At 32.1% G+C, this 21,610-nt stretch overlaps 1 protein-coding gene across 2 annotated transcripts in view; it reads right to left on the bottom strand.

Moving 5' to 3' along the window:
* Positions 1-1,031: 1,031 nt before the first annotated feature.
* LOC149085187 (glycine dehydrogenase (decarboxylating), mitochondrial) overlaps positions 1,032-21,610 on the bottom strand; it is a 53,341-nt gene continuing 32,762 nt past the window's right edge. For both annotated transcript variants that reach the window (XM_089233050.1, XM_089233051.1), the window contains 12 exons: positions 18,307-18,348; positions 18,067-18,209; positions 17,713-17,788; positions 17,111-17,236; positions 13,420-13,499; positions 13,024-13,206; positions 10,403-10,662; positions 7,644-7,739; positions 3,614-3,721; positions 1,794-1,858; positions 1,423-1,503; positions 1,032-1,230 (listed from right to left, as the gene is read on the bottom strand). In XM_089233050.1, the coding sequence (XP_089089176.1) occupies positions 1,108-1,230; positions 1,423-1,503; positions 1,794-1,858; positions 3,614-3,721; positions 7,644-7,739; positions 10,403-10,662; positions 13,024-13,206; positions 13,420-13,499; positions 17,111-17,236; positions 17,713-17,788; positions 18,067-18,209; positions 18,307-18,348 (1,383 nt within the window). In that variant the 3' untranslated portion in view covers positions 1,032-1,107. The remainder of the gene's footprint in view (positions 1,231-1,422; positions 1,504-1,793; positions 1,859-3,613; positions 3,722-7,643; positions 7,740-10,402; positions 10,663-13,023; positions 13,207-13,419; positions 13,500-17,110; positions 17,237-17,712; positions 17,789-18,066; positions 18,210-18,306; positions 18,349-21,610) is intronic.

The following is a 21,610-nucleotide window of genomic DNA, read 5'->3' as shown; positions in this document are numbered from 1 at the left end:
TATTTTTTATTTTTTTGTTTTTTTTATTTTTATTATAAGTTTTGTGTTATTTTTTTGTTTCTTTCGTCTTTATCTTTAATTAGTTGCTCTGTACAGGCTCAGGCCTCTTGACAACAAATATTGAGATTTCACTGTTTCATGTATTATTTAACTTTGGAAACAAATAAATATTTGGAAATAAAAAAAAAAAATAAATAAAAAAAAAAAAATAAAAAATAAATTATCTCGGGGACTAGAAAAGTTTTTATAAAAACGAGATTTTCGCTATAACGGTATTCGTTACACGAGAATCACTGTATATAGTATATATGGATCATGTAGAAAAAAAGATTTAAAAAAAAGTTCAATTTTTTACCACCAGGTGAAAAAATATCGCTTTTCCGCAATTGTTTTTTTTCCCATGGTCCAAATAACGTATATAACAAGTTTCAATGAAATATGTCCACCATAATGGGCGCTTTATAGGTCGGAGTGACACTACTTCGACCTATGTAGCGCTAATTGTATAGTGAACGTATTGAAACTTGGTACAAATGTTATGTGGATCGTGGGGAAAAAACTGCGATAAAAACCGTCACTTTTGCACCTGGTGGTCAAAAATTTAACCTTTTTGTTGAATCTCTTTTCTCTATAAAATTCATATATTCTTTATACTATCAAGTTTCATCAAAATACCTCCATCCGATGGGCACTATATACATCTGAGCAGTGTCAGTTTATTTATCAACTCCCTGTACTACCTTTTTTTCCGATCGTAAAAACCGTAATGAGGGAGAAAAGATAAAATGATAATGCTGGGTATAAAGAAAAAGGAAAGAAAAATACTTTATTTTTTCTTTTATAGGGCAACCAATGAAGAATCCTGAAGAAAGGGAAAAAGAGCTCGGATGTGTATTCTTCCATTTACAGAAGGACGAGATGTCTCGTCCGTGATCATTGAGGGGTTAACCATCTCCCGGTTTTTTAAATGAATATTATTTATTGAAAATTCTGGGGATTTTTCAATCATTACAGAATAATTTTAAAAAAGATATTATTTTAACAACTTTATTGATTTTTGAAATGTAAATGAATTTATACAAGAGTGAATTCTCGTCCTTGTATTTTTCAGACATCGGAGTCTTTGTATAAGTCCATCGGTGGGCACGTGCACATAAGGTTTGTATCACCATATACATCGTCGATACGTCCAACTGTGGGCCATAACTTCGTCTCTGGCGTAACGAAACGCTGTCAAGGAAATTTTAAAAAAAAATTAAACTGTCGTTTCTTAGTAAGAGAATGTGAGGAATTCTCTGTTGTCGACAATATTGTCGCTTTTTTAAAAAAAACTTCTGACGTCACTGGGTAGAAGTGTATTATAATTTCTTAACATGTATAACATTTTAAGAATAGATTCATAGCATGAGATACAAGACTTACCGCTGGGAAAGCAGCTCGCTCTCTACTATATGATCTGTTGTAATCTGACGAACAAATAATCTTTTGTGTATGGGGTGCCATCTGTAAGTAATGAACATATTTATGAGAAATATTTCACTTCGGAGGTGAAATAGAAATGTAAGAAAACACTTTAATAATGATTATTCATTAATACTTCGTCCCGTTCAATTTTGCTTCACTTGCTCAGTAAAATATTGGAATTACAGTATCATCCTCTCCTCCTCCAATATGATAGTCCGAGTTTTGGGCGATACCTCACTTTGCACATTGCTCTGACGTAAAGCAATGGCCTTTGGTGAAGCGCGTAAAATTTCAAAACACTGACAGTAACATACACTATATATAATTACCTTAAGCGTGTTAATGTTGGCATCCATTTTGCCGTTCTCGATATCACTGATTTCTTGCCTTATACCTAAAATAAAAAATATGCATAATTATTCACTTAATTATACTCTTAACACATGACCGCGTAAAAATAAATGTATGAATAAAATAAGTGTAAAAAACTTTCAATGGTTTTTTAAGCACCCAGTTAATTCATGAGTGTGAGTTGATAGCCCTGGTCTGTCAGCGTAGGCCAACGTTTCTCAACCTATGGTCGATGACACAGGTGGTCCGTAGGCAGAACTTGATAACGTACCGCTAACTGAATGAAAAGCTATTCAATTGTTTCAATTGATATTAGTAATATGCTTATGGGTTGGAACAAAAATCAGGCCCTTATATATCTCAGTTAACTATATCTTATCCTGGAATTTACGATTTTAAATACGATATATATATATCACTAAATGTAGCCAACGAATGCAGTTTACAAATTATGGCTAATCGGTGAACAACGGGCTGCTGCAAATTGAAGTGAATAAGGATGTATTTTACGGGGAAAACATTCACCACAAATTACTGACCATATTTCATCGAGAAAAATACCAATTGCTGAAAAATTAATAGAAAACGAGAAATAAAGGGCTACTGGAAATTGAGTGAGCTGAAACTTGTTCAAAGAAAATGAATTGAGAGATGAATATTTATATATTTTAGCCATAAATATCATAATAATTCATAACTAACGAAAATTATCTGTATTCACAATTTTAAAGATTAAAAATTCAAATAAGCCTCGTTGAAAAAACGGATCAATTTTATGAAATCGTTTTGACGATCAAAAATACCAAGTTATACAAAATATGGATATTTCTGCATTTAAATGTCGTTTTACGGGAAATATGCACTACTCACACACCTGCTGTCCGTTGAGTTGTTTCAGACATTCTACTGGTCCCTGGATTCAGAAAGGTTGAGATGCGCTGGCATAAACATTTTATCACAGTTTTAATCTCGAAGGGGTGAGTTGCTTCAGCATAGTGTCATTGTTGCAGCCTAGACGTGGGAGTTTCTCGAGGTGTTTGTGTATGTGTAAGTCGATGCTGCTATCCGTGTTTTTCAGATTAGGTTGGGGGGAGTGGAATCATATTTTCAAATCGATGTAGACGGTATGAAAATTAAAATCCCCAACTCATAGAATTGTGGAGAGCGTTCTGATGGTACGAATAATACCAGATTTGGACAACAGACGATGCGCTCAGCATTAATTAAATAGAAAATAGTGTTACAAAAATTCACCGATGGCCACTGCTAATTAACACCAATCATTCTACACATTTTTGATTTGTCCGTGATTTTCCATAACACTTTATATTTACAGGTATACCGAGAACAACAGCGTTCATCTGAAAGACAGCATCCGTCGGCATTTTCTAGAGATTTAATGCGAAAATTACTGCATGCAAAATTGTTTACCAAGAGAGTCATTTTGAAGATCTTTTATAAATGATTTGTCGAGTGGTGGCAGCAGTTATCGGTGATTTTACATTCCCCGATTTTTTTTAATTTAATAAGTAATAAGTGCACAATTTGAAGTGTCTGTTGAACGAATTTATTGCCATTTGAGCCAGTAAAATGACCTCCTAAATCCTCTGAGTTGGAGATTTTAGTCTCGATAACCCTGTATTTTTGAACATACAAGAAGAGTTGCTTTCACTAAGATCGATGCGCATTCTTTGCCTTGTATAAATAATGCCATCACGGTATTTTTTTAAAGAAATGTATGCTGCTACATATATATATATATATATATATATGTGTGTGTGTGTGTGTAATTACGTACTAATCATGGCATCACAAAATCTGTCCAACTCAATTTTGTCTTCAGATTCAGTCGGCTCAATCATCAATGCCCCATTCACAGGCCAAGAAACAGTTGGTGCGTGGAAGCCTGAAAAAATAAACAAAAAATAATTGTATGAGATATTTGTCAAGAAAACTACTCGGTTAAATGTATTATTGTATAACGGACTAGAGAGAGGTTGATCCGAAAGTTTTGTGTGAGCGTTCTCATCTTATATATATATAACCTATATTTTCTTTTAAAGTATATCCTATTCCTTTCATCAACCTTTTTTTTTTGGGGGGGGGGAGCTTTTTCAAAATTTTGTACTTTTGAACTTGTTTGAAGGAAAAAAAGTCATCAATATGGCTTCTGACAGCTCTACATCACCAAATGATTTTCCACATTAATCACTTCGAAGAGAGCGAAATAAATAAAAAGATCATGGAGTCTGGTCAGTACGGTGGATATGACGTAGTATCCTAGCTTATCTCGTGGAATTTATTTTCGGTGACGGAAGAAAAACTAAACCTTGAAAATGTATCCTTTCCGTTGAATTTCAAAAGTATGTCAAATACGAATATCGATCTATAGTTTTTTTCCCGACTAGTTTCGAAATGTTTGTGAATTTGTCACGTGGCTTGTCTCCTGACAAATTAATTCACAATGAATTGTGGTGGAGCGGTCCTGATTATTTGAGATCAGAACTTAGTTTTGGTTATGATCCCCCTACGTTCCAAGCTGAGGATGAGACATTTGCTAGTGAATTCAAGAAATCCGTTGAACATTCATTGGTAGCAAGTGTGTTGCTTACGTTCTTAGATTTTATTCTAATGCGAGATCTAAGACAGACAAAAAATCAGGTCCACTCACTTCCCAAGAACTTGACGTGGCAAGAAGAAAAACAATTTAGGTAGTTCAAAGGGAATTCGATGAGGAATTGAGGATCTTGAAGCAAGGGGGTCAAGTTTCTACCAAAAGCAAATTGAAAAATCTTAATCCCTTTATCGATCAGGAAAGATTGCTTCGCGTTAGTAGTCGTATAAATGAAGCAGACATTTCGTACAATCAAAAACACCATATAATTCTACCTGCCAAACACCGACTAACGAGACTGATTTTCGAATACCATCACCGTAAACACCTGCATGTAGGTTCTCAAACCTTACTGCATCTCGTTCGCCAAACTTTGTGGGTTGTTGGTGCAAGAAACCTTGCAAGAAAAATAGTTCATGAGTGTGTAACATGCTTCCGTGCACAACCGACCACTCTTGAGCAAATAATGGGCAACTTGCCTAAGGAAAGAGTAAACAGAACTTTTCCATTTAATGTTTGTGGCGTGGATTTTTGCGGCCCATTCTACGTAAAATTCAAGGGTTAGAGAAAGAGTCAATTGCATAAAATATATGTTGCTTTATTTGTGTGTTTTGTGACTAAAGCAATCCACCTAGACTTCGTATCAGATTTCACAGCGGACGCATTTATTGCATGTCTGAAGAGGTTTTTTGCTAGACGTGGGAAATGCTCATTAATATTCAGTGACAACGGCATTAATTTCGTTAGTGCTAACACAGAGTTGAAACGTCTTCATCAGATGGTTGTGAAACCTGATGAATCTGTGGCAAATTTTTTCGCCTTCGAGAAAATCACATGGAATTTTCTACCTCCAAGAGTTCCAAATTTCGAAGGCTTGTGAGAAACTGGTGTCAAGTCATTCAAGCATCATCTCTAAAAAACTGTTAAGTCTTCCAAACTCACGTTGGAAGAGTTTTCAGACTGTTAATGACTCTAATTGAAGGCATATTGAATTCCAGACCACTTACACCTCTATTGCCAGACATCAATCACCTTGAGGTTCTAACACCAGCTCACTTTTTGATTGGACGATCGCTTAACACCGTTGTTGAGCCTGACCTGTGTCACCTTGGTGATAACCGACCATCTCGATGGCAGCTCACAACACGATTTGTTCAAGCCATCTGGAAGCGTTGGCAGATGGACTACGTAAGTTCGCTCCAGCAACGAAATAAGTGGCACTTCTCAAAATCTAATGTGCAATCAGGTGCTATGGTGATTATCAAGAAGGATAACGTGCCGCCGTGTAACTGATTACTTGGAAGAATCGAAGAAACCATTCCAGGTTCAGATCAGAAGATTCGCGTTGTGACTGTACGAACTAAAAATGAATTAATGAAATGATCCATAGCAAAAATTTATTTGCTCCCGCTTTAAGAGAACTGAAGTGACTAGGTATTCACATGTAATTTTTTATCTATAGTGTTTGTCTTTATCATATTTAATCGGATATATCTCAGTGTTTTCATTTATGCATTTTAGCTGCATAATTTCATTGCATATGATGATGTTTTTTAAGCTTTTCAGAATGGATATTAATTTGAATTGACTGTACATATGTTTGTTGCATTTTGAATTAATTGTAATGCGTGTGTGATTACTGCAGTTATGTGTTTAAATGTATTTTTCAGTTCCTTTCGATGCCTAAGATAGGATATGCCTACACAAGTAAGATACAGTTATATTGTAAATGTATTATTACTATTATACAGTCGAATCCCGTTTTAACGAATACCGTTATAGGAAAAATCTCGTTTTAATGAACACTTTTCTAATCCCCCAGAAAAGTTTACGTTGGGACTTTTTAAATAATCTGAAATTCCTTTATAACGAAATTTCGTTATAACGAAATGATTTCTACGGTCTCTTGTAGTTCGCTATAACGGGATTCAACTGTAGTTATATGCGTGGTGAACTGGGGATGAGAGAGAAACATACATATGTTATGTTATTAATTCATTACACAGTTATATATATGCTCATGATTCTTCATATTTACTTAACTTTTGCAATATGTGTTGTGCACAAGTTTTCATTTCAAGCATTTTTTAATTTCTTTTGTATTGTGTTGAATTGATATTGGTTGCAGTTAGCATTACAACGCCGGGTGGGATGGAAACGCCTAACATTTTATCTCCTGTTCCTGACACAAGATGGAGTTCATGTCAACTTTTGCTTTTCTTTTCTTGTGTATTTCTTATTATTATTATGTCTCTCTCTCTCGGGACAAATGTTTGTGAGTGTATGTTGAATTAAATGTTGAGTTTAAAAATAATGTGTGTTTGAATTACCACCCGTACTGACAACATAACTTGCAAAATGTAGCTAAAATTAGAAGTCATTAGTACAATCAGTATTGCTGTGTTGAAATTCGAAATTCACGAGAATAAAAAAAAGACATATATATAAAATAAAATATATTATGTTGACAGGACATCGAAGAAAATACATGTGCTAGGTATAAAATTCAAGGTGGCAGACAGATATTTATTTGAAATTAAAAATAAGCATCGCTTCGGGGTGAAACACAATCGAAATGCATAAATTTATGTCTCAATATTAAAATAGGCTTCAATATATGATATATTAGCAATGTATTGATGAAGTCGTTGTGTAGAACCAGAAAACGGTGTTATATTTTTCAATTCAATAGGTAAAGTGTAGATTTTAGGAGCAATGTAAAAAAAATGTTTGCAAAAAATATCTTTTCTATGCAAGGGAATCTAAAAGATCTCATGAGATCGTCTCAAGGAAACATTCATTTTGGATGGGCAAAAGTTTTTTGTTTTTGTGCAGAGAAGTTATTCCCTTATAGATGAGAAGTCATAAGTTTAGGATATATTTATTAGAAGAAATATCGTTTGAAGTTGAGTACCCTAAAAACTTCAGAAATTTTCCATTTGTTTAAAACTTACAATAATGCAATATTATCGTAAAAAAATTAAACATCGTGTAAAAATATTAAAAATACATGGATTAGGATAGAAGCCAGACTAGACATCTCTGTAGACTTTCAAATCACTCACGTTGTCACATGATGTTTATTTCAATAGAATAAAATGGACACGACAGCAGCTAAACACTCAGAACGTTCAAGATGACTTAATAGAAAAATATTACGCGCGTAAATCTCATAACCAATGGCATTCTTTTTTCAAGCTAGTCATTAACTCACCATAATCTTGAAGCCTCTTCGCAATATCCATTGCTTCTACATTAGAGGTTTTCTTGAAATCCCGAACGTCAATTATAAATTCATGAGCAACGGTGCCTATAAAAAAAATATATCTGCTATATTTTACATCAGTTAAATTTTTATTTTCTCTATACACGTAGAAAAAGTTGAAAAATATTCCTCTCGCGCGCCTGTATCCCATTATTATAGCTTGGAAATGATAATTAAAATATAAAAAAAAGACATATATTTCCTTCCTTTTTTTCCCCATTTTGGGAATTAAGCGATAGGAAATTACAGCTTGATAGGGGATAAGAGAGGAAAAAAATTTATCTCATTAATTCACTTATCTACTCATTCCATAGAAAAAGTTGCCAGTTCGTGACAAAGGCTTTGAAGTTAAGCGTTTAAAGCCATTATTTTATACACGAGAAGACGTATTTGATGAAAAAAAAGGAATAAAAAATAAAATCTAAAAATGTGATATTTTTTTCAAAAATGCCATTAACTTTTTCTTTAACTATGGGGCATCATCACACATAGCTAATTACCGATAAATGTTTCAATAATTCAACACCACGAAAATTTTGGCTTCCTTTATTCTCGTTCAACAGATACGTTTCCCCCAAAAAAATAAAATTGTTTGAAATGTCTAATGAAAGCTGGAAAAAAAATTTATGTGAATTTCGAATGAAATTCTCAACTTTCACACAAACATTAAAATCTCATTAGGGATATAATTATCACCATTTAATCGTCAGAGAACGGTTCACATAACAGAGGCTTTAAAAAAAACTAATTAGCTGGGCGGAAAGTTGAACTTTATAATTCACTCTTTTATGAAGTTATTTAAATTAATTATACGTTTTATATTTTGAAAACTGATTAGTATTTTAGAGTGGATTGGAATTACTGGATTCGTGTGATTAAATTGACACACATACACACACAATCACAAAATCTTACTCATATTATATCGCAAGTGATGTTTTTAGAGTTTTATAAATATAATTATTAGCTGGTCTGAGATTATATATAATCGATAAATCAGGTCGGTAAATCGATCAGTTGTTGATCGCAGTTAAAATTTTAAGTCGATTAAGTTGAGTTGATCGACCTGAATATAATCCGATCAAAAAATGTAATTAAAATGTTAGTAAAAGATTGTAATTTAACTTGATTTACTTAAAAACTGATTAGACGTCTTAAATTATGTTTCTATACATAACAATATTTAGATGCGCGAACATATTTTAAAATATTTGAATCATTATTTTGATCAAGTTTTTTTACATGGAGAAATGCAAATCGATTCACCGAATACTAGTGATGTTTCAGTTTCAAATCGAGTTTTATGGACGTTTTGGAGACGAGATATAGAAATCTATTGTCTCCACTGTCTCTTATTCGAGAAACATCAACGCCTGCGTGTTCCCCAACAGTACCATTGGAGAGCATCTTCAAGGGAAAAAATTACCAGTATGAAAAATCGAATTTTTTTTTAAATCAGTTATCAACCAAAAATAATTTAATCATTTGATCATTTTTATCGCACCACGGTCATTTTTCTCCACACGAGGGATAGTTAGACCGGGACCTACAATTTATTGCCTGTCCCGAACGGCAGCCTCTTTTTTTATACTACTCACCCAGAGGTTGGTGCACTAACCCTACTGTGTGAGACTCCCTGCGGTAGCAATCATCTTTTTGGTCATGTCGTTTCTGTTGTACTTCACCCCCCCCCCCATCAGGGAAGTTTCTGACAAGGACTAAACTAATATAACTGATTTATAAAAAAATACGATAAGATCCAAGTGAAGAAATTACAGATTTTGGCAAAATTATGTTCAGCATATTATACAGCTTCAAGCGGGCGGTCGTAATTTCTTAATATCTTTCTATATTTGTTTACATCCATTCAGTGGATAGATGCTTGAAATGAATAGAACATATTTTTATATAGCATCAATTGATATTATAGTCACCAATACTATATGCGTTTCCTATGAATGATTAAAATTTGAAATGTTTGATTAAAATTTGAAATGTTTGATTAAAATTTGAAATGTTTGATTAAAATTTGAAATGTTTGATTAAAATTTGAAATGTTTGATTAAAATTTGAAATGTTTGATTAAAATGTTTGATTAAAATTTCAAATGTTTGATTAAAATTTCAAATGTTTGATTAAAATTTCAAATGTTTGATTAAAATTTCAAATGTTTGATTAAAATTTCAAATGTTTGATTAAAATTTCAAATGTTTGATTAAAATTCGATTCATCAGTCAATTAATGGATTGAAATTTTTTTGTTAAACCAGTTAAAATTTTTAATCGATTCCCAGCCCTAATATTAATTCATGAAAACAAATCCTTGAAAAATAATAAATTAGCCATATGTCTAACAATATATCGAGATTCTGCAGACTATACAATTGTCGAAGCAGATCATCGATATTTTTCTCTCATACTCCTTTAGAAAGTTTTTAGAAATCATCTAAACTGTAAAACTTCATGTATTTTTTCATTGTCAATTTTATCTTCTTTTTTTAAATTCTATCATCTATTTTTCGTCATTTGATTCCTTCTTAGTATTTTTCATATTTAACATTTGAAATATTTTCTACTTTTAATCGTTTATTTTATTCATTTTTTACATCAATTTTTTGTGTACTATGTTTGTTTTGGGGGTTTTTTGTGTAATTTTTTTTCACCTGTGATGGGCAATTCTGTGGTAGATAAATAAATAAATAAAAATACCTTTTTCGCCTCTGTAAAGAATTTTATAATGGTCTTCGAGTCTTTTACACATGTAGTTGGCGTTTAATATGGCGACTTCGGTAGCCTTCTTCAAACCTACGGCACCCATCATCTTGATATAGGCCCATGAAATTGGTAAAATAGCTGAGGATCCCCAAGGAGCTGCGCTAACTACTCCAAATGGTTTTGCTTTGCTTCCTAATCCAGCAACGGGATTTATCACGGGATGTGATGGCAAAAATGGTGAAAGATGAGACTTCCTGCATATAATCACCATGGAAACGTTATTAAAAAGGATTATTTTCATAAGAAAAATCGCAAATGACAACGTAAAAAACATCAAAGTAATTTCCATATCTTTTAAATTAACTGCAAAAATAAATATCTCATTGGTGATTTCTATTATTTTTCATGTTATACTAAAAGCGATGTTATCAATAAGTGGCGTTTGAAACATGACATGACATCGCCAGATTCAGCCCGTCCCAACACAGATACAAACATATGCATACACAAATACAAACATATGCATACACAAATACAAACATATGCATACACAAATACAAACATATGCATACACAAATACAAACATATGCATACACAAATACAAACATATGCATACACAAATACAAACATATGCATACACAAATACAAACATATGCATACACAAATACAAACATATGCATACACAAATACAAACATATGCATACACAAATACAAACACATATACATACACAAATACAAACATATACATACACAAATACAAACATATAATACACAACTGAAAAGTCCTTCCAGCGGGCTAAAAGGAATTTAGCATATTGAATATTTTTTATCACAACAGCGTTATTATATTCATCAGATATGTTTCAATGTATTTTTGTTGGTATATTTTTGAATAGAAGTTCAGAATTAAATAAGTTATTGTAAAGCTCAATATAATGTATGTCATGAATCAGTTCGCTTTTTTATTATTGTAATCTTCATTTATACTCTATTCAACATTATTTTTATGTACTCATACAACACATTCATCAAAGTAGTTTTGTAATCTATGCTTCTAAGTTTAATATTATGTGATTTATTTTTTTATTATTATTAAATTGATTTTCAGTGTGACAAATGTTTAATATCTTAAGGGCAATGTAAGAAAGGCTCATTTTTTTATATGTATAATGTTTTATTAGGTTTTGGGACTTGATAAACTCGAGTATATCTATTTGTAGTTCTATTTTGATTTTTCGTTAAATATTTTTCATGATTGCGAAAATTTTATAACTCTGTACAAAAAGTTCTGTCTTAAGAATAATGTATGGCATTGTATTTTGCAAATATTCAATTACTCTCTCTCTATTTGGGATCTTATTCTGTTATATATATTGTCTAATTTTTGAATATTCTCGTAATATGCTCCTCCCCAGGCACTAATCGCATTATGAATTATTGAATATATCCATGAGTAAAATAAATCTTTTAAAAAAATATTCATCGATCAAGTTTTTCATTTTGAAAATAATCACACTGAATGGTTCCAATCTTTTTTACTAAAATATCACAGATCGAGTTCAATTTAAGAACATTCTGTATTGTCGTACCCAAATAATTGTACTCACGAAAAATATTCATTCAGACCAGTAAAATATCTGAGATGATTCGACGGACCTCTAACTTACAGTATGAGTTGAGTGACGATTTGTCTCGTATTTCACGTAACATTTCTGTATGTTTGTCCGTTTCGACTTTATGCAATATTGTTCCTTTTTTTCAACGAAACTTATTCGAATTTGTAATTTTTACTTAAAATGGTGAATGAATATAACTTTCATGCCTTATACATTATACAATGATAATTATGCTGTTATGAATACTAATCTCACATACTTGTCAATTCATGATCAACGCTTTTTCTAAGCACTACATTTCAAGTTACTGTGAGTTCCAGTAGTCCTTCATTTTCCACTCATTCATAATTTTCAGCCATTTCAGCAAAACCTGGTGATATTGCCAACTTCTGGCAATGTTTAAGAAAACAATTGGCAATATCCCGTATTTTTCCGTATTTCAGATCAGTTTCCCTTATTTTTCTCAATGGAAATGGTCCCGTCATGATGAATGCTTTTTCATGAAATACATTTTGGTTAAGTGCAATTTGCTGCTGTCCTTTATTTCCCCATTACTCAGCAATTTTAGCAATAATAGAAAATGTATCGTAAATTGCATTTTTTGGCTACAACTTACTCTATATGTGATATTGCGATATATGGTTACGCTAAGTGTGAAAGAGTAATTTCTATTGGAACTATTAAGAATATTACTGAAATCAATAAAATTTATTGATAAAATATTGCTAAAATCAATAAGAACATATTTCATTTAGTTAGAATTAAAATTATAAAATCTGAATGCGTGGACGACCTGTGCCATCGTCGTCTAACATGGTTGAGAAACACTGCTCCAACCGACAAAATAATGGAAATGTGTGAGAAACACATTCGACTGTAAAATCTTTCAGGTAATGAAAGAAGCTTTGATATGCATTTTATCATTGCGTATGCGTTGAAACATAATAAAAAAAACCGGGACATCTCAAAAATATCGTATAAGTAATTTGTGACACTTACACACCGATAGGGCCACAGCCGGGGCCCCCTCCTCCATGAGGAATGCAAAACGTTTTATGCAGGTTGATATGCGATACATCAGACCCATAATCACCAGGACGGCATAATCCTACCTGAGCATTCATGTTAGCTCCATCTAGATAAACCTGACCTCCATATTTATGGACAAGTTCACAAGTGTCTCTAAAAATAAATTTTAGATTAATATTTTTAAAGCAAATAAATCATTCTATATAGTAAAGTTATTTATTTATCGGAATCTAACACATTGTCATGGAACATTTTCTCTTTTAATTCTTTATATAATTTTTTTAGGTATAGTCACAAAATTTACTGGAATTTAATGTATTTAACTCAAAAGAAAGGTAAGAAAGTTGAGAAAACAAAATGTCTTACCTGACATCGTTCTCAAAGATTCCATTCGTAGAAGGATAAGTTATCATCATGCAAGCGACTTTATCTTTGAACTGATCCAACTGTAAAGTAAAAATATGTGTGAGTGTGATTTCTTTAAAAAAAACATTGGCATGAGACAAACATTATCTCCCCAAGTTATTGCCGGCTTTAATTTATCAAAAATTCATGACATTAAATTTTTACGAAGAAAAATATTACGCATTATACAAATATTAAAAAATCGCATGGATTCGTGAATACAAATTCTTCTATCAACCTGGGACAAAGTAAATTTGTCATACACTAGGAACATATTTTTAGAAAATACTAAATAATATAATGATGAAGACAGATTGATACTTCGAGGACATTTTACTGCCAAAATCAGATTAAAAAACATTAACAGAAACCACCACGTTGTTTTAACAGTGTTTTTGCTCATTTTGAATGTTTTCCGAACTCTGTGTCATTGATATTCTTTCAGCCTCGTACCTCATCAAAATCAGGCAACACACACAACACTAAGAACTAATACTAAGTTACAACATTCATAACTTATATGCGCTTTTACGTTGTTCGTTACCATAATAACAGGTAAAGTACAAAGTACTTTAGCGTATGTCAATATATACAACTAGTATAACGTATGGTTATGTGGATGAATATGAAAAAAGAAAGGAAAAGACCAAATCTATTTAATACGGCTTTTCCTACGAACCAGACAGCGTAAATTATTCAGAAATTGATGGGCTTGTCATTGTACTAATAGAGAATTGTGGCAACTGTGTCTCTTATACTCTGATTAAGTTTGCCGTGGTATCGATTTCATATTTGTGAAAAGCTTTCCTTCTTCCGCTTCTTTTTTGAGGCTTTTAATGCCTAATTTATGTTATGTGTTATTTATGAGGAGGTCTCGAGAGGTTTTCTGGCGAAGTATGTCTTAAAGTAATTGGATAAAATTTTTATTCCTATACAGAAAAGTATCACAATATATTTTTTCACCTCCACATTTCTACTTGTGTTAGCGAAATAAATACCGAAATATTTGATAAGGTATTCAAAAATTAGAATCACTATGCATGGTTTTATATTAAAAAAATCTGATCGATCATGGAAAATCCGATGAGAATTTTAATTAAAAAAATACTTTTAAGGTATCTGACTACGTTAAAAACGTAATTTTGGAAGAAAATATAGATTTTTACTTATTTTTATAAAAGCCCTATTTGTTGTGATTCCAAAACAGGTCTTGTTTGGAAATAGATGTTTTCGGGATTTTATGCCGAGGTGAACTTCGAAAAATAAGTCATCTGGTCTCCGCCGGGACTCGGATCCAGGCCCCTCTCGCATACCGGGCAAGCATGCTACCATCTACAGCACCGAAGACCAGACCTGCCTTCTTATTTTCCGCACATTGAGGAACTGGAGTAGAGGCATTAGTAACCTCGAAAATGACCCCCAGGTAGGACGGTAGAAATAAAGATAGACGGCCTTGTTTCTATATGACGCTTACAATCAAACTAACGTCCACTTATTGTGGCGTTTACAAGTAATACGTGAATAAAATCTTTAAACGTGTTTTACAAAAAATGCTATTTTCGACATTTTATTGAGTTTGAAAAACATCATTTCTAAACATGTATAAATTATATCATTATTAAATTTTAATACGATATTTTTCTACATACTGTTGAGAATATGAACCACAATCTAAGGTCTATCATGTATGTTTGTCTAATTACAGTGTTTTATAAACGATACGTAGAATGAAATTTCAGAAAATTCACACCTACATTAACATTGGTTCATAACCTGCGCCATTACTAGCTGAATTGCTGTTGAAAATAACAAAACATTTCATTTATAGAATATTTTGCAATCGTGTTTCGAATATTACATGAATTTTACTTGAAATTTGACATAAAAATGACTTTTCATTTAAAATAACATAGGCAGTCCAAAATTGATTATTGTTTTCACTATTTTTGGGACACTTTCTATCAAAATATGTTATTAAAGTTCATTCCAATACCATTTTATAAAAAAGTGCTCTCGAACGTGGTCGGATACCTTAATTAAATAACTCAATTTCATATTGATTATAAGTTTATAGTCAATATTACAAATTAATTAAGCTATAAAGAAGCCGATATTGACCCAATGGGATTTTTTATCTATTAAACCATTTTTACAATACTTTATTTACCAGTTTCATGATATGTATTATTCAACTTTAGTTTGCTGCTAAGATCTTCCAAAACAAAATAAATCATTATGTAAAATCTTATTAGTTTTTATTCTCTTAGGCAGGGATTGCACTATAAAAGTTTCATAAAAGTTCATTTATAAAACTTGAAAAATTCAACCAATAAGGTGATTGATTGCATTTGCTAGAATGTTACCGATGCTCAAACACCAATGGGATTGTTGTTTTTTTCAAGTTTTGTAAAAGATCTTTCATCAAACTTATAATGTAATCCCGGCTTTACGTTCTGTACATTCGATAGATAGGTGATTAACTATTAGACAGGGATTACACTATAAAATTTTGATAAAAGATCTTTTACACAAATTGAAAAATGCAACCAATGAGCCTATCGGTTACATTCCCTCGAATGAAACCGATTCGCTAGTACTTTCAAGGTTGTACCTTTGTTTCCGGTTGTACTTTCAAGTTTGATAAAAGTACTTTTATAAAACTTAAAAAATGCCACCAATAAGATTGTTCTAGAAAATGCAACCGATGATCTTATTGGTACATCTTTCAAGTTTTATAAAATGACTTTTATCAAACGTTTATAGTATAATCACGGCCTAAGACATCATTGATATAACATTACAGTAGTAGTGCAGTACTTATTCAGCAATGGTGAATAACTCATGTTATCGAACCAATACAAAAAAATAAAAATTTCATGTTGAATTTTCGATCAAATTTTATACGTACAATTTTATTATAGCTTTTCTTCAAACGAAAACATATCGACAGATGGTTTGTTCTTAAATTTATAATGAACTATGTGATTGATTATTCTGAAGGCTTTTTTATGGCAGTCAGTTTCTCCTCGAACTAAACGAAACAATGCTGATGAACAATGTTTATTTCGGTTCCATAATCAATCAGTGGCAAGTACTAATCCATACGTGAAGCATTTTCAACCCGGCTTTCAAATATGCTCTTTTCATCGTAACGGTAGTTCTCTATTCATCTTCGTTGTGATTAATTGATGCAAGAGTATAACACTTAAAATAAGATTTGCTTTCCTATAATTTCATCTTATTCCATTATACCCACGCGTAATTTTCAGACTAATCGAAAGCTAAGTGCTTAGTCTTGAACATTTTCGCGTTATTCTATTTTAAACCCGTTTGCGCTCCATTTAAACACCGGTCCCCGATAAAATATCTCTTAAATTTTTTCCTACGGGAAAAAATATTAATCTTACCTCCTCATTTTAGACAGAATCATACAAGCTTTAATTTTGGAAAATTTTCAAATGCTTCTCTTATATATATATATATATATATATATATATATATATATATATATATAACTCGAACTCTTGGGTATGATTTCGCTCCACCTTCAGTAACTTTTTATTAACGCTTCTGATTAATAGCGTATGTCAAAAGCTTCGTAATTAAAAATCTTGCATTTTCAAGGCATTGTGGATGGGACGGGGGGTATTACCTTTAATTTCAAGTGATCCATATCGATATTACCCTCTGGAGTAACATTTATTACTTGAACTGACATCCCGGCCATCTGTGCACTTGCTGGATTAGTCCCATGAGCAGAAACTGGTATGAGGCATACCTGAAATAGCAAGTACGGAATATATTTTTAAAACTATTTTACTGTATAACATACAATCATGACGTTCATATTTTATCAAGGTCTTCGTCCCATGACACAGTTTTTGAACTTGAGATCACAAATTGCATTAGGTCTATACTTAATCTTTTTTCAATCAAAAAAATATAACATGTAATTAATTTCTCACAAAATCATAATTTAGCATGTATTGGGCAAATACTGTATTATTAAGATTACCAACGTGATATCCATGATTTAAAAATTATTATAATTACCGTTTTTGCGCGTATGTTCGGAAAATTTATTACTATTTGGATCACGAAAAAGTAAATTATCAGAAATAATTGCTATGTTTCGTGCTGCGACTCCTTGATTTTCTTGGCAGATATGTTGAATTTATTTGGTTTTCAGCACTTACGACCTGAAGAGAAATTTTATTCAAGGGAACATATAACGAAATATGTGTAGGTACTCACTGTTCGATGGCCTTGTCCAGTTGCTTTAAGATATGACATGATCGCCCTAAGGCCAGCGTATTCACCCTGCGCTCCACTGAAAATATTAATGTCGGTGTGATGTAATCGAAAATATGAATATTCAATAAAATTTGCAAATACTGTAAGAAACTAGAGGCGTTTTAAATAACATCAAATTAAAATGTCGTCTTTAATTTTCATTTAGAATATTTGATAGTTGATAAAACTTCGAATGTCTTCGATATTTTCAGCAGCAAATTTATTCAAGTATCATGAAATTTTCTTTTTCACCGAATCCTTACCATGATTGAGAGACAGTTTTCAAATGTGACTATAATAATATTATGAAAATACCTGTTTGGTTGGAATGAAATCTTATCGTAACCAGTTATTTCACAAAGATCTTTCTCTAACTCACGGAAGAGCTGGTGATAACCCTCCGCTTGTTCTACTGGTACAAAAGGATGCATATTCACAAATTCTGGCCAAGAACACGGCTAAAATACGAAGAATCAGCATGACTGAATTAATAACATTTTACATAAGGCATATAAACATCATATTTGACACTTTAAGGCATGTATTAAAGCTCACCATCATCTCTGTAGTACTATTCAGTTTCATGGTACACGAACCCTTCATTAAAAAAGAAAAAACGTATTTATCAATTTGTGAATTAAGTCGACAGAAAATTTCAATGTCTCTCATCAATTTATACAGGACAACCACAATTAAACTAACACAAAGCCGCCTCACAGTGGTCCAAATCGAGAAATTAGCTGGAAAAAAATAAAAACTGAAGTTCTTGCTTCGAAGAAATAAACCATATGGGTGTGTAGAAGAATGTCTGGTGCATCTTGGTGGGATATTTGTTCAAATTAGGAAGGACACGAGGGGTCAGAGGGGTACGATGACTCACTCAGGTGGTGCTCTCGCTGAAATGTGATGAAAAGTTTAACTTTCTTAGCTTGTTACTCGGTTGCGTTTGGGTGAAACCACGAAATTCTTTTTGCCATTCATTCTTAGTTTTCTGTCCTTTTTGATTCATGGTTTTTAAAGCTCCAAGTGGAAATAATAGTATTTGTAAATCGTTCTTAAAGTTTTGCTTATTTTTGAGTAGTTTTGAGCACAAAAAGGGAGTTATGAAAAAAGTTCATCTTTGTTCATCCGTGAAATGTTTTTTTTTTTTTTTTTTCGCGGATGTTCCTCACATTGTTGGTGAATATTTTATATGATGGGAAGCTCCCCATAGTCCCCCTGTTTAAGTAAAAAGTTTTTGAAATGGCCTTACGTGTAACTCACCTGAAGTTTTTTGACGTTATTAACGCTAATGGCGGGTTGAGCTTGCCCTTTTAAAAAGTCTGCAAACCTGTTAATCCAATACATTGATGAACAGTCAAAATGGCAGAATTTGAATACACCCTCGAAGTTAAGAGAGTAGTAACTTTCGTCTGAAAATAAATTATTTCATCAGTGTCTTTCAAAAAAGTGTAAATCTTGTAACTATACCCTGACACGTTTCCTCGAAAAAAAATTCAGCATGGTTACAAGGGAAAATGGCTGTTCCCTCCAAAATAGTCCAGAAAGATCGGTGCAGACCTCAAAAAAATTTCCAAGGTAGTTGTCTGAGGACCAAGAAGACAAAAATAAGAAAATCTGGAAGAGCAAAGCACCAATGAATTGTGCTATGCAGCACAAGCTAGTCTTACATCATCCTCAGTACCTTACAGTGATTCACACTAAGCATAAGGTGGGTGCGTTTTTTTGGAAAATTTTTGATTTTTATAAAAAAATTACTGTGAATAAATATAAATTCCAAGAAGAAAATACTTTTTTTTACGTGTTCGTTACTGTGAGTATAAATTTATAATTTTTTAATGATCAACGGAATTGATTTTTTTATATTCAAAGTTTCATTCTGATTCGAAATGTTCAATTCGTAATCAAACCCGCAAATACTAAATTTTCGCTATTTCCATCGTTTATTTTTGAAGTGTTGAGATATAAGGAATTAATTTATTATTTTTTCAAGTGAAAAATTTCATTTCAGCATGTAAAAATTCAATTAAGTGTTTGCCTTTCTAAAAAATACGTCGTTTTCACGATGATATTTTGTTTGAAATGAGCTTTTGTATATATATATAGGGTGGTAACTACCACCCGCTCAATATTTACACACGGAATTTCTTGTGAAAAATTGATATGAAGTGTTTTCAGTTTTTTGATTTGACCCACAATTAATTAGTTATAACGTTTCAAAAATTGGTGACGTCACTTCAAAATCCTGCCAAATTCACCGAACATAAACAAAACGTTTAACTTAGCGTTTTTTTTAAACTGAACAATGATGTAACCCTAAGTAATCGTGAAATGAAACAAATTTCTTTTCCCTCTTGTGTGTTCCTTATGTGTGTGTGCACTTTTCAAATTTTTACATGGTTGTTAATTATTACGATTTTCTAAAATTGCAGAAGTTTTGAGTTCATCCCTAAGATTAAAGAAAAAATTACTGGCGCCCCAAAAGTTCTGAAATTTTGCTCAAATGTTTACTCGCCATGTGTTTAGTAAAATGAAACTCAGATTTAGAAATTAACCCAGGTATTTTTTAAAACAAGTATTGAATTCAGATTTTTGAAATTTATACATCTTTTCAAACTTTAAAATTCTTGAAATTCTAACGGATGATCAAATATCCAAGTTCGAGGACCATCTTACTAAAACATGCCATATAACTATTTCTACAAAATTTCAGAATTTTTGTGTAGTAGGTTTTTTTCGTATCTTAATCGGATGAGCTCAAAAACTGCAATTTGAAAAAATCGCGTTCAAAGCTTTTTTTCCTGTTCACGTTTACACTATAATTCGTTAATTTTTAATTTTATTTTGAAAAAAAACAAGTTAACCATATTGACAAATTAACCCAATTTTTTTCACCATTGTTTGAAATATTTTTTAAAGTCATGTTTGAAAAATCGAGTTCAGGTGTCATGACACCCCTTAAATGAATAAAGTATCACCAACAATTTTGAGATGAGATTTTTTTTTTCCAGTTCCGATTCAGAAGTTTTGGAAGATTTACATGTTGCAACACAGTTTATGATTGTAATTCTGCAACACAATTAACTGAATAACACAAGCATAATGAATGAAATCGATCACAGTTACAAATTGCCACGATGAAGTCTAACAGTTACAGTTTAAATTTTTTACAGCATCTCATTTATGTCTTAAATGTGCGTATGAAATAGTAAGGCCCCTACTCAAAACCATATTTGGAACAACAAACAGTAAAAACATGGCTTTCACTTCGAAAATTGAGAACAGGAGAGGGGGGTATATATATATATATATATATATATATATATATATATATATGATTTTTCGGAAAAAAAAATTAAGAAACGAAATACACATTTTTAAGAGCAAAGGTACGGCAAAATGAGTAGTGCGTAGGATGGCGACATCCTGAAGTCCGTCTCTGTTAAAAGGGGGCCCGGGTCAACTTCCCCCTTATAAATACGCCTTCTTTCCTAACATGACAAGAACAATTATTTTTAACTGGTCATTTGTTTAGTGGTGCCGTTTCACCTAAGTGGTCCTGGTCCACAAAAATCAAAATCCAATCCAACAAATGCACCCCAGAATAAACCTTCATCTGAATAAATGACCAAGTTCTGCGCGAATCATGCAGGCTGGAAAAAATTTCAAAGTAGTCCACATCTTTCTTGTGAAAAGATAAAGTAAAAATTTATTAATATTTCAGCGAGATAATTGCAGTCAAAAGGAAATGAAAAATCTTCATTGCAACATACAGAAATCGGTATGAAAATATGACTCGATGAATATATATAATCAATAGAAAATTTCCGAACCACACTAATCATTTTGAATATGTCAA

This window comes from Pholcus phalangioides, unplaced genomic scaffold, assembly GCF_987345545.1.
Source record: "Pholcus phalangioides strain wild (caught in Gottingen) unplaced genomic scaffold, Ppha-v1.0 ptg000007l_1, whole genome shotgun sequence".
Lineage (NCBI taxonomy): Eukaryota > Metazoa > Arthropoda > Arachnida > Araneae > Pholcidae > Pholcus > Pholcus phalangioides.
This window is presented reverse-complemented; position numbering and strand designations above follow the sequence as displayed.